The sequence below is a fragment of the Entelurus aequoreus genome, linkage group LG07 (genome assembly GCF_033978785.1).
Source record: "Entelurus aequoreus isolate RoL-2023_Sb linkage group LG07, RoL_Eaeq_v1.1, whole genome shotgun sequence".
In the NCBI taxonomy this organism is placed as follows: Eukaryota; Metazoa; Chordata; class Actinopteri; order Syngnathiformes; family Syngnathidae; genus Entelurus; species Entelurus aequoreus.
Window position 1 is genome coordinate 19,529,951 of NC_084737.1, and position 13,787 is coordinate 19,543,737.

The window sequence follows — 13,787 nt, forward strand, 5'->3', positions numbered from 1 at the left end:
CATAACTGTGTACAATAATTAACATAACTGTGTACAGTAATGAATATAACTGTGTACAATAATGAACATGAGTCTGTGTACATTCATGAACATAACTGTGTACAATAATGAACATAAGTCTGTGTACAGTAATGAACATAACTGTGTACAGTAATGAACATAGGTCTGTGTACATTAAATGAACATAAGTCTGTGTACAGTAATGAACATAACTATGTACAGTAATGAACATAATTATATGTACAGTAACGCACATACCTGTGTACAGTAATGAACAAAACTCTGTGTATGAACATACGTCTGCGTAGTAATGAACATACGACAGTGTACAGTAATGAACATAACAGTACAGTAATAAACACAAATCTGTGTACAGTAATGAACTTAACTGTGTACAATAATGAACATAAGTCTGTGTACAGTAATGAACATACTGTAAGTGTACAGTTATGAACATAACTGTGAACAGTAATCAACATAAGTCTGTGTACAGTAATGAACATACGTCTGCGTACAGTTATGAACATAAGTCTGCGTACAATAATGAACATAACTGTGTACAGTAATGAACATAAGTCTAAGTATATTAATGTACAATAATTAACATAAGTCTGTGTACATAAATGAACATAACTGTGTACATAAATGAACATAACTGTGTACAGTAATGAACATACGTCTGTGTACAGTAATGAACATAACTGTACAGTAATGAACATACATCTGTGCAGAGTAATGAACATAACTGTGTACAGTAATGAACATAAGTCTGTGTAGACAAATGCACATTACTGTGTACAGTAATGAATATAAGTTTGTGTACAGTAATGAACATAAGTCTGCATACAGTAATGAACATAACCCTGCGTACAGTAATGAACATAACTGTGAACAGTAATGAACATAAGTCTGTGTACAGTAATGAACATTAATCTGTGTCCAGTAATGAACATAACTCTGTGCACAGAAATGAACACAAGTCTGTGTACAGTAATGAACATAAGTCTGTGTACAGTAATGAACATAAGTCTGTGCACAGAAATGAACATAAGTCTGTGTACAGTAATGACCATAAGTCTGTGTAAAGTAATGAACCTAACGGTGTACAGTAATGAACATAGGTCTGCATACAGTAATGAACATAACTGTGCAAAGTAATGAACATAACTGTGTACAATAATGAACACGAATCTGTGTACAGTAATAAACTTAACCCTGCGTACAGTAATGAACATAAGTCTGCATACAGTAATGAACATAAGTCTGTGTACAGTCATGAACATAACTGTGTACAGTAACGAACATAAGTCTGTGTACAGTCATGAACATAACTGTGTACAGTAACGAACATAAGTCGGTGTACAGTCATCAAAATAACTGCGTACAGTAATGAACATAACTCTGTGTACAGTAATGAACATAAGTCTGTGTACAAAAATGAACATAACTGTGTACAGTAATGAACATACATATGTGTACAGTAATGAACATAACTGTACAGTAATAAACATAAATCTGTGTACAGTAATGAACGTAAGCCTGCGTACAATAATTAACATAACTGTGTACAGTAATGAACATAACTGTACAGCAATGAACATAAGTATGTGTACAGTAATGAACATAACTGTACAGCAATGAACATAAGTATGTGTACAGTAATGAACATAACTGTACAGTAACTAACATAAGTCTGTGTACAGTAATGAACATAACTGTGTACAGTAATGAACATAAGTCTGTGTACAATAATGAACATAAATCTGTGTACAGTAATGGACATAACTGTGTACATTAATGAACATTAGTCTGTGTACAGTAATGAACATAACTGTGTACAGTAATGAACATTAGTCTGTGTACAGTAATGAACATAACTGTACAGTAATGAACATAAGTCAGCGTACAGTAATGAACATAAGTCTGTGTACAGTAATGAACATAACTGCGTACAGAAGTGGACATAAGTCAGCGTACAGTAATGAACATAAGTCTGTGTGCAGTAATGAACATAATTGTGTACAGTAAAGAACATACGTATGCGTACAGTAATGAACATACGTTTGTTTACAGTAATAAACGTAACCCTGCGTACAGTAATCTAAGTCATCAAACAATATCTGTGCCGAGTTCTTTATTTCCATGTTAGCAGTGGACTACTCACTCACTTCTCATCGTCACGCACATAAATAACAAAATAAATACACAGCCGTCAGTCAATTTCTTTCACATTAAATAAATAATAAATACATACTTTGACTTTTTTTCAGTAGTGAAAACCGACAAAAATAAGAAAAACGAAGAAAAAAAAAAATCCCCCAATTTTTTTTTGTTATAAAACATTTGTTTGAAAAAGTACAGTACTCCAAAAGAAAGATAAGCCTCGACGGTTATCAATATAGATTCTCCAAATATGGATGTCTTCCATATTAATCAGTAAAGATGCTTTTTTTTTAGTGTTACAAAGTCAATAAATAAATTGCTTCAAATAAATAAACCTCAATAACATAAATGTCAATAAGTTAGAATTTGACAAATAATTCATATATAACAAGAAATATGATAGAAATGCTTTGATGTCAGCACACCGTGACTTTAAAAAAATAAATACAAACACAAAGTTGTTTTTTTCCCCCCAATATGGACGCCATCAGGTTGAACACAACCTGCGCTGGTCCTGGGTCAGCTCGACGCATTCGACTCCAGACGGCTTCCCTAGAACATTCCGGTCAGTGCATGCGTCGTATTGCTGGTGTGTGTGTGTGTGTGTGTGTGTGTGTGTTGGGGGAGGGGGGAATGCTACAGAACCAATCTTCCTGTCCAGGTGCGCCGTCCTCCATTTTGAAAGAAGGAGCATGTGGGCGACACGTCACACATCCTGGCTGATCCCAGACGCATCATGATGGGGTTTTGGTCCTCGTCACTTTTCTTCTCGCAGATTTGCTCCCTGGGTTGTGTTTATTAAAATAACCTGAATTCCCTTTTTTTGTTGTTGTTGCTGCCGAATCACACGCGTGTGAACGCCGACGTCCCTGCGACTCCGCCTCGCCTGGTGGGACGGCCTCAGACTTTGATGCCCTTCACAGCTTTGTTGATGCTCTCCAGCAGGGCCTTGTTCTCAGGGCTCTGGAAGCAGTCCTTGTTGGTGTACATGTCGGTCAGGGTGCTCACGTAGCTGTCCAGGTTCTGCTCCGTGATTGGCTCCTGCTGGGAACCACAAACACTTTCAACTCGCGGAAACAGACGCGGGGGGGGGGGCGCCTGTAAATGGATGGCTACTTAGCGCGTTTCAAATTGCTAAAATAAAGGCGACGTTAGCACGCTAGCCGTGAGAGTGTCAGGTAACAAAAATATGACTCTCAGGTTTACACCAACAAACATCCAACAGGTAGCATGGATCAAGTACCAAAATATATGACTGTGGGCTGTTTAACATGTGAAAATAGCAAACAAAGCTAACATGCTAAAAGTAAGTATGTGTCAAGTACAAAAATATATGACTATGTGCTGTTAAACGAGCAAAAATAGCTAACAAAGCTAACATGCTAACAGTAAGAATGCGTCAGGTACCAAAACATATGACTCTGGGCTGTTAAACATGAAAAAAATAGCTAACATGCTAACAGCAGGTATACATCAAGTACCAAACCATATGACTCTGGGCTGTTAAACATGCAAAAATAGCTAACAAAGCTAACATGCTAACAGTAGGTATACGTCAAGTACCAAATAATAGGACTGTGGGCTGGTAAACATGCAAAAATAGCAAAAAAAGATAACATGCTAACAGTAAGTATGCTTCAAAAACCAAAATGTATGACTCTGGGCTGTTAGACAAGCAACAATAGCTAATACAGCTAACATGCTAACAGTAAGTATGCTTCAAAAACAAAAATATATGACTCTGGGCTGTATACATGTAAAAATAGCTAACAAAGCTAACATGCTAACAGCAAGTATGTGTCAAGTACCAGAATATATGACTGTGGGCTGTTAAACATGCAAAAATAGCAAACATAGCTAACATGCTAACAGTAAGTATGTATTAAGTACAAAAATATATGACTATGGGCTGTTAAACATGCAAAAATAGCTAACAAAGCTAACATGCTAACAGTAGGTATGCGTCAAGTACCAAAATATATGACTGTAGGCTGTTAAACATGCAAAAATAGCAAACAAAGCTAACATGCTAACAGTAAGTATGCGTCAAGTACCAAAATATATGACTGTGGGCTGTTAAACATGCAAAAATAGCTAACAAAGCTAACATGCTAACAGTAGGTATGTGTCAAGTACCAAAATATATGACTGTGGGCTGGTCAACATGCAAAAATAGCTAACATGCTAACAGTAGGTTTGCGTCAAGTACCAAAATATATGACTGTGGGCTGTTAAACATGCAAAAATAGCTAACAAAGCTAACATGCTAACAGTAGGTATGCGTCAAGTACCAAAATATATGACTGTGGTTTGTTAAACATGCAAAAATAGCTAACAGGCTATGAGTAAGTTTGTGTCACGTACCAAAATATGTGACTCTGGGCTGTATACATGTAAAATAGCTGACAAAGCTAACATGCTAACAATAAGTATGCTTCAAGTACCAAAATGTGTGACTTTGGGCTGTAAACATGCAAAAATAGCTAACAAAGCTAACATGCTAACAGTAGGTATGTGTCAAGTACCAAAACATGTGACTTTGGGCTGTTAAACATACAAAAATAGCAAACAAAGCTAACATGCTAACAGTAAGTATGCTTCAAAAAACAAAATATATGACTCTGGGCTGTTAGACCAGCAACAATAGCTAACACAGCTAACATGCTAACAGTAAGTCTGCTTCAAGTACCAAAACATGTGACTCTAGGCCAGGGGTGTCCAAACTTTTTCCACTGAGGGCCGCACAATGACAAATCAAAGCAAGCGGGGGCCATTTTGATATTTTTGATTTCAAAAACCAATACAATATTTGTATAAAAAAATATACATTTAAGCCTCCACTCAAATCCCGGTACCCCAAAGGGTTTTGGTCAAAAAAATGTAAAAAATGTGTTATTATTTATTATTATTATTATTATTGTTATTATTATTACTCAAGATTTAAATCTGTAGATCAACATTAGGTCTATCTGTCAATATAACGTTGTTAAATATTTAAGTTGTGTGCTCTTTTTGTCCCAAAAAATCCTGTTTTTTACGGAAAAAACACAAAATATGCAATATTTTCACCCAATAAAAATTGTAAGTGGAATATTTGAGATTATATAATAGTTGGAGCCTTAAAAAGGTCAATAACTCATAACAACATTGATTTTAATTAATATTTTTTTAAGCAAAGACACTTAAAAAAAAAAGTCCCACTAAAATTATTGGGGATCCAAAAGGGTCCTACTCATTAAAGTGTTAAAAAATAAATTATAATTTTTTTTTTACTTTAAACACAATAATCTAGAGATTACCTTCAGGTCTATCCGTCAATTACAAGTTTTATTGTTGTTTGTGTTTTTTGTTTGTTTGTTATAGGCCCTTCTTTAAAAAAAACTAAACAGCTTAGTTTCTTTTATATAGCTAACACAAAATATGCTACATTTTCACCCCAAAATATCTCAAAGTGTAATATTTAATGTGACGTACCGTATTTCCTTGAATAGCCGCAGGGGCGTTAATTAATTTAAAACCTCCTGTCACACCTGCGTTTACCGGAAACCGGCGGGATGGCCGTGCATGCGGTAATTATTTTAAAACCTCTTCTCACTCCGGCGTTTACCAAAAGGAATCCATAAAATTTAGGCGTGCGCTTTGAGTGTGATGTAAGCATACCATCATGAAAAGCACATTTAATTAAAAAAAACGTTATTATGGTCTTACCTGTACTTATAAATGGAGTCCATTTGCAGCTCCTTCTGACCAAAAGCATCGATAACTTGTTTATAGAAGTCTTCCTTATTTTCTTTCTTCAGTTTTAAAAGTGTCTGTTTCGATGGAAATATTCCTTTAATTATTACCTCCTGCTTCGATTGAAAGTCCAGTTTAGAAAACTGTTTTATTTTAGATACCGGTATGTAATCCTCCATGTTAAAAGTTCAGGCAGAGGAAAGAAAAAAAAATCTCTTGCTGCGTGTGTTCACTTCTTCTGCAGTACCGGAAGTCGCAAGAAGGATCACTAGCGCGGCAGCGCCCTCTACCACCAGGAGGCGGGAGTCATTTAATGACTTATACAGTATTTCACACACGCAGCTACGGTATATTAATAAAACATAGCTGCTTACTGTTCTCTTTAGCATACTGTACCGGTATTCAATAGCTTGGACCTTAAATCCTACTGAAAAGCTCTTTATCTTTTTTCCTTTGTGCGATTGTAAACTACTGAAAGCAGCTTCCTCCATTTTGAAAATGAGGACAGATGCGTCACTCGTGACGTAACGAATTTGACCCGGTGGAAGTTCTAGCCATATGCTAAATATTTTGCGAAACGAGTTTGACCCGGCGAAAATTATAGACATGCGATAATAAAATTAATATTTTGCGAAACGAATTTGATCCAGCTTCAATAATAAACCGGCGATAAGGCCAAGCATGCGTTAATTATTTTGAGAAACGAGTTTGACCCGGCAGTAATTCTAGACGTGCGAATACTATATTCCCTGCTCCAATTCAAGGAAATACGGTAATTGGAGCCTTGAATAGGTCAATAATTCATAATGACATTGATTTTGATTCATTATTATTTTTAAAAGAAAGAAACAGCCTGCATGGCAGCTTTGCGTTATTAGAGTCAACATTGCAACATTTTCTTGTCACATTTCACCTGTTTGCTTTTATACCACTTTTTATGTTTTTGTTTAGTTTTTTATCGTATTTTCCGAATGTGCCGTGGGGCTGTTAAAAAATTACCAGTGGGCCGCAAATGGCCCCCGGGCACTTTGGACACCCCTGCTCTAGGCTGTATGCATGTTAAAGGCCTACTGAAATGACATTTTTTTATTCAAACGGGAATAGCAGATCCATTCTATGTGTCATACTTGATCATTTCGCCATATTGCCATATTTTTGCTGAAAGGATTTAGTAGAGAAAATCGACGATAAAGTTCGCAACTTTTGCTCGCTGATAAAAAAGCCTTGCCTGTACCGGAAGTAGCGTGACGTCACAAGCGGTAGTGCTGCTCACAATTCCCCGTTGTTTACAATGGAGCGAGAGAGACTCGGACCGAGAAAGTGACGATTACCCCGTTAATTTGAGCGAGGATGAAAGATTCGTAGATGAGGAACGTTACAGTGAAGGACTTGAGAGGTAGTGATGGACGTATCTTTTTTCGCTCTGACCGTAACTTAGGTACAAGCTTGCTCATTAGATTCCACACTCTCTCCTTTTTCTATTGTGTATCACAGATTTTTATTTTAAACCATCTCAGATACTATATCCTCTTGAAAATGAGAGTCGAGAACGCGAAATGGACATTCACAGTGACTGAACATGTAAATACACGATTAATAATTCAGCTTTGCGAAGCTAAAAAAATAGAAGCTAACCTAGCTACGCAGCCAACGTGATAGCAACAGTCTCAAATGCAGATAGAAACTAAATAAAAAAAAACCTGACTGGATGGATAGACAGAAGATCAATAATACTATTAAACCATGAACATGTAAATACACGATTAATAATATTCCGCTAGGCGAAGCTAAAAAAACAGAAGCTAACCTAGCTGCGTAGCCAACGCGATAGCGTCAGTCTCAAATGCAGATAGAAACTAAATAAAAAAAAACCCTGACTGGATGGATACACAGAAGATCAATAATACTATTAAACCATGAACATGTAAATACACGATTAATAATATTCCGCTTGGCGAAGCTAAAAAAACAGAAGCTAACCTAGCTGCGTAGCTAACGCGATAGCATAGCAGTCTCAAATGCAGATAGAAACTAAATAAAAAAAAACCCTGACTGGATGGATAGACAGAAGATCAATAATATTATTAAACCATGAACATGTAAATACACGATTAATAATATTCCGCTTGGCGAAGCTAAAAAAACAGAAGCTAACCTAGCTGCGTAGCTAACTTAGATGCGGCGGCGGGCGTTGTACGCTTTTGACGACACCCCGGCCGCCATCAGAGTCGGCAAGAAACATATATTTCCCCAAAGTTACGTACGTCACATGCACATATCGACACGCACGTACGAGCAATCGATCAAATGTTTGGAAGCCAAAGCTAGACTCACCGTAGTGCGTCTGTTATCCTGCTCAAAACACAACACAACCTCCTGGTGTTGGTGTTGCTGTAGTCCGCCGCTCCACCGGCTCCAACTTTCTTATTTGCAGTCTCCATTGTCCATTAAACAAATTGCTCAATCGCGTTATTAACAAGCGGTAACTGGTTGTAGTTCAAAAAGTAACGCACACACATACACGAGCTGCTGTTAGCCAAAAGTCACGCTCACACACACTCAAGTTCTCCGCCAACTCACTCGCGCATGCGCGTTCCCCAAACCCTTAAAGAGACAGTACACTAATGCAAATATCACAGATATTACAGTATTGTACTTAGCCGCTAAGACACCGATCGATCCCACCTACAACGTTCTTCTTTGCAGTCTCCATTGTTCATTAAACAAATTGCAAAAGATTCACCAACACAGATGTCCAGAATACTGTGGAATTTTGTCAAAGAAAACAAGAGGCTTTTCTATCGGGTCCGAAGGGGTCCAACTACTTCCGTTGCTTTTGTGACGTCACGCGTATAAATCATATCCAAAGGAGTTTTTCAACCGGAAGTGTGGCGGGAATTTTAAAATTGCACTTTATAAGTTAACCTGGCCGTATTGGCATGTGTTGCAATGTTAAGATTTCATCATTGATATATAAACTATCAGACTGCGTGGTTGGTAGTAGTGGGTTTCAGTAGGCCTTTAAATTAACATGAATAATATAAACATATATGTGATTACATATTTGTTTGGATACATATATACTGTACGTACATATATGGATACTAGGGATGATACTCGAAACCGGTTTTCCCGGTTGTTCGATAAGAAAATAACCGAGTCCTCGGACTCGAATCCCTTTTTGAGAACCGGTACCCGTTATCGAGACCACTATAGTAAAGAAAAATAGTTGCTTCTTTATTCGAATCCCTCGGAACGAATCCCGTCCTCCTGGAGCTCACAGTGCCTTGGGAGGACCGTATGGAGGAGGCCAATGAGAGGAAGAGCGCAAAGTACTCTCAGCTTGTGGAGGAGTGTCGGAGCAATGGGTGGCGAGCGATGTGCCGGCCCGTTAGTGTATATATTTAGGGATGATACTCGAAACCGGTTTTCCCGGTTGTTCGATAAGAAAATAACCGAGTCCTCGGACTCGAATCCCTTTTTGAGAACCGGTACCCGTTATCGAGACCACTATAGTAAAGAAAAAGAGTTGCTTCTTTATTCGAATCCCTCGGAACGAATCCCGTCCCGACCAGAAATGCTCCGTGTGACATCACAATAAATCAGTCATGTAGCTCAGTCATTAGGCGCAGATAGCGAAAGCAGGAAAACAATGGACGGGAAAAAGCGCTCCAAGGTGTAATAAAGTTCAAAACAAAAGGTATAATCCAATGAATAACTTTACTGAGAGATTTGAGCAGGTTACAAACTCATGAAGAACACTTTTACGACCCACCGGAAACATAGCAACCAGGCTAGCAACGCACCTCCTTTACGGCAGCTGGCGCAACGTTCTTAAAGCAACCGCAGCACATCTCCCTTTTTTAACTTTTGTTTTTCACACTGTATATGTGTTGTCTGTCTAATTATAAATAATGCAGACGAGGCGTGTTGGCTGAGTTCTTGACGTTTACTTTCACGGGTGACGACACGCAACAACACTTTTCGGGGCTACCGCACATGCTCGTCACTCCTGTTGCATGATGGGTAGTGTAGTTGTTATATTCCCTAGCTCGTAACATCTTTCCCCCTATAAAGAAATAATGTTAACTCAATAAAGTGCATTTCTTTTTTTAGCTTTAACTTTTCAATCAATCAATCAATCAATGTTTATTTATATAGCCCTAAATCACAAGTGTCTCAAAGGGCTGTACAAGCCACAACGACATCCTCGGTACAGAGCCCACATACGGGCTTTTCATTTTTTTTAGCATTGTAACCACATTTGCAAACAACTTTTCTCTTCATAGAATTTTCTTTCTTTCTTTAAAGTGCAAAAATGTCAAAGCATCATAAACAGTTATGTCAAATAGCAGCAGAATTGCACTTTTTGGAGAGTTGTATTATTTCCAGTTTTGTGCCCAAGGGACTGATTTTATTTAACACTATATTATTATTTATACACCTATAGTGATCACAGAGACGTTGTTTTTGTGTTACTGTATATATTTGTTTTTCTGAAAAATCCCACTTAATATACTTTGGGTAACAACAGTCAATGTTTATTTATTTTATTTTATTTTTTTTAGGGGGGTAACAGTCAATATTTATTTATTTATTAGATTAAATTGTTTTCTTATATAATAAAAGTGAGCTTTTGTTAAACCAAATATTGTGTGTTTTTTCCATATACAACAACCTATCTGGACTCGATAAGAGAATCGATAAGGAATCGGTTCGATAAGAGGATTCGATAATAGACTCGAACTCGATAATTTCTTATCAAACATCATCCCTAATGGATACATGAATAAATAACATGAAAACTGTGTTCCCTCATTTCCATCAATATGTGAATTTTGCAACCAGGGGTGGAAGCAAGCTGGACATGGTGTACAGCAATATTAAACACACGTATAAAGCTGCACCACGCCCCCACCTCGGCTCATCAGACCATCTATCTGTGATGCTAATTCCTGCATACAAGCCCCTGCTGATCAGGAAGCAAGCTACAGTGAAGCAGGTGAGGACCTGGCCAGAGGGAGCAATGGAAGCATTACAAGACTGCTTCGAAAGCACAGACTGGGACATGTTCAAGGCAGCCGCCACCGATAGTCATAACACATGTGTGGAGGAGTATGCAGAGTCTGTGTCCGCATACATTCAGAAGTGCATGGAGGATGTTAGTGTGATCAAGAACATCCCCACACGGGCCAACGAGAAACCCTGGATGAACAGTGAGGTACGTGCAATGCTGAAGGCTCGGAACAAGGCTTTTAAGTCTGGCAACATGGTAGCACTACAAACAGCCAGAGCTAACCTGAACCGTGCCATTAGGGTTGCAAAGCGTGCTCACAGTCAGAAAGTGCAGGAGTTCTTCGAGGACCCCACGAACACTAGACTAATGTGGCAGGGCATACAGGTCATCACGGACTAAAAAGCTGCCCCCCGTCCCTGTGACAACAGCATCAGCTTCCTAAATGACCTAAACAACTACTTTACGAGGTTTGAGGCACTTAACACCACTCCGGCGAGGAAATCCATCCCTTGCCCTGATGAGTAGCCGCTCAACTTGGACACAGCGGATGTCTGGAAAACCCTGAGGAGAGTGAACCCCAGGAAAGCAGAGGGACCTGATGACATTCCAGGCAAACTGGCTGGGGTTCTCACAGACATCTTCAACATCTCGCTGACCCAGGCTGTGGTACCATCATGTTTTAAGACGGCCACAATCATTCCAGTGCCTAAAAAACCCACAATCTCCTCCTTCAATGATTACCGCCCCGTAGCACTAACCCCCGTCATAATGAAGTGCTTCGAGAGGCTGGTAAAGGAATACATTGTCTCCAGACTTCCCCCCACATTCGACCCATACCAGTTTGCTTATCGCCCTAACCGCTCCACAGAGGACGCCATCTCCTCTGCACTCCACCTGAGCTTAGAACATCTGGATAGAAAGGACACACACGTGCGGATGTTGTTTCTTGACTTCAGCTCAGCATTCAACACCATCATCCCGCAGCACTTGGTGAGCAAACTGTCCCTCCTTGGATTCAGTACCCCCCTATGCAACTGGCTGCTTGACTTCCTTACAAACAGACCCCAGTCTGTGAGAGTGGGCGACAACACCTCCAGTGCCATCTCCCTGAGCACCGGCTCCCCCCAGGGCTGCGTCCTGAGTCCGCTGCTGTTCACGTTGATGACCCATGACTGCTGCGCCATGTCCACTACTAACCACATTGTGAAGTATGCGGACGACACGACAGTAGTGGGCCTCATCCGTGCCAACAACGAAATGGACTACAGGGAGGAGGTGAAACATCTGGTTGACTGGTGCAGAACCAACAACCTGGTCCTGAACGTCGACAAGACCAAGGAGATCATCGTTGACTTCAGGAAGCACCAGTCCAGCCACGCTGCACTCTTCATCAACGGCACAGCGGTGGAGATGGTAAGCAGCACCAAGTTCCTGGGGGTGCAGATAACTGACAATATAACCTGGTCCCTACACACCGGAGCTCTTGTAAAAAGAGCTCAGCAGCGCATGCACTTTTTGCGTCGGATGAAAAGAGCTCAGCTCCCTCCCCCCATTCTCACCACATTCTACAGAGGCACTATAGAGAGACCAACAGCATCTCTGTCTGGACTGGAGCCTGCAGTGCCTCAGACTGGAAGTCTCTCCAGAGAGTGGTGAGGACGGCGGAAAAGATCATCAGGACTCCTCTTCATCCTATCCAGGAGATCGCAAAAAGCCGCTGCCTGACCAGGGCTCAGAAAATCTGCAGAGACTCCTCCCACCCCCACCAAGGACCGTTTTCACTGCTGGACTCTAGAAAGAGGTCCGCAGCCTCCGTAGCAGAACCTCCAGGTTCTGTAACAGCTTCTTCCCTCAGGCCGTAAGACTCTTGAACGCATCATAATTATCCCCTCAATTCCCCCCAAAAATGAATTAACTCGCTGAAATATAAAGACAATATAACATACATCCATAAATGTGGATGCATATGCAAAAGTGCAATATATTTATCTGTACAGTAATCTATTTATTTACACTACCGTTCAAAAGTTTGGGGTCACATTAAAATGTCCTTATTTTTCAATGAAGATAACTTTAAACTAGTCTTAACTTTAAAGAAGTACACTCTATACATTGCTAATGTGGTAAATGACTATTCTAGCTGAAAATGTCTGGTTTTTGGTGCAATATCTACATAGGTGTATAGAGGCCCATTTCCAGCAACTATCACTCCAGTGTTCTAATGGTACAATGTGTTTGCTCATTGGCTCAGAAGGCTAATTGATGATTAGAAAACTCTTGTGCAATCATGTTCACACATCTGAAAACAGTTTAGCTCGTTACAGAAGCTACAAAACTGACCTTCCTTTGAGCAGATTGAGTTTCTGGAGCATCACATTTGTGGGGTCAATTAAACGCTCAAAATGGCCAGAAAAAGAGAACTTTCATCTGAAACGCGACAGTCTATTCTTGTTCTTAGAAATGAAGGATAGTCCACAAAATTGTTTGGGTGACCCCAAACTTTTGAACGGTAGTGTATATCTGCACCTTATTGCTTTTTTATCCTGCACTACCATGAGCAAATGCAACCAAATTGCGTTCTTATCTGTACTGTAAAGTTCAAATTTGAATGACAATAAAAAGGAAGTCTAAGTCTAAAAAGCTGACAAAGCTAACATGCTAACAATAAGCCTGCTTCAAGTACCAAAATATGTGACTCTGGGCTGTAAACATGCAAAGCCAGCTAACAATTATTGTTATTAGAGTCAACGTTGCATCTTTTTCTCATCAAATTTCACCTGTTTGCTCTTTAATTCCACTTTTTGAATAGTATTTTAAGAATGTGCCGTCCAAGTGTTTGAGACTTGCAACAAAGGTATGGAAATGTGCTACC

The 13,787-nt window shown here is 39.4% G+C and overlaps 1 protein-coding gene across 6 annotated transcripts in view; it reads right to left on the reverse strand.

Moving 5' to 3' along the window:
• Positions 1 to 1,860: 1,860 nt before the first annotated feature.
• LOC133653482 (myelin transcription factor 1-like) overlaps positions 1,861 to 13,787 on the reverse strand; it is a 154,999-nt gene continuing 143,072 nt past the window's right edge. For 5 of the 6 annotated variants that reach the window (XM_062052795.1, XM_062052796.1, XM_062052792.1 and 2 more), the window contains one exon: positions 1,861 to 3,207. In XM_062052795.1, the coding sequence (XP_061908779.1) occupies positions 3,064 to 3,207 (144 nt within the window). In that variant the 3' untranslated portion in view covers positions 1,861 to 3,063. The remainder of the gene's footprint in view (positions 3,208 to 13,787) is intronic. The other variant, XM_062052793.1, reaches the window with a different exon arrangement.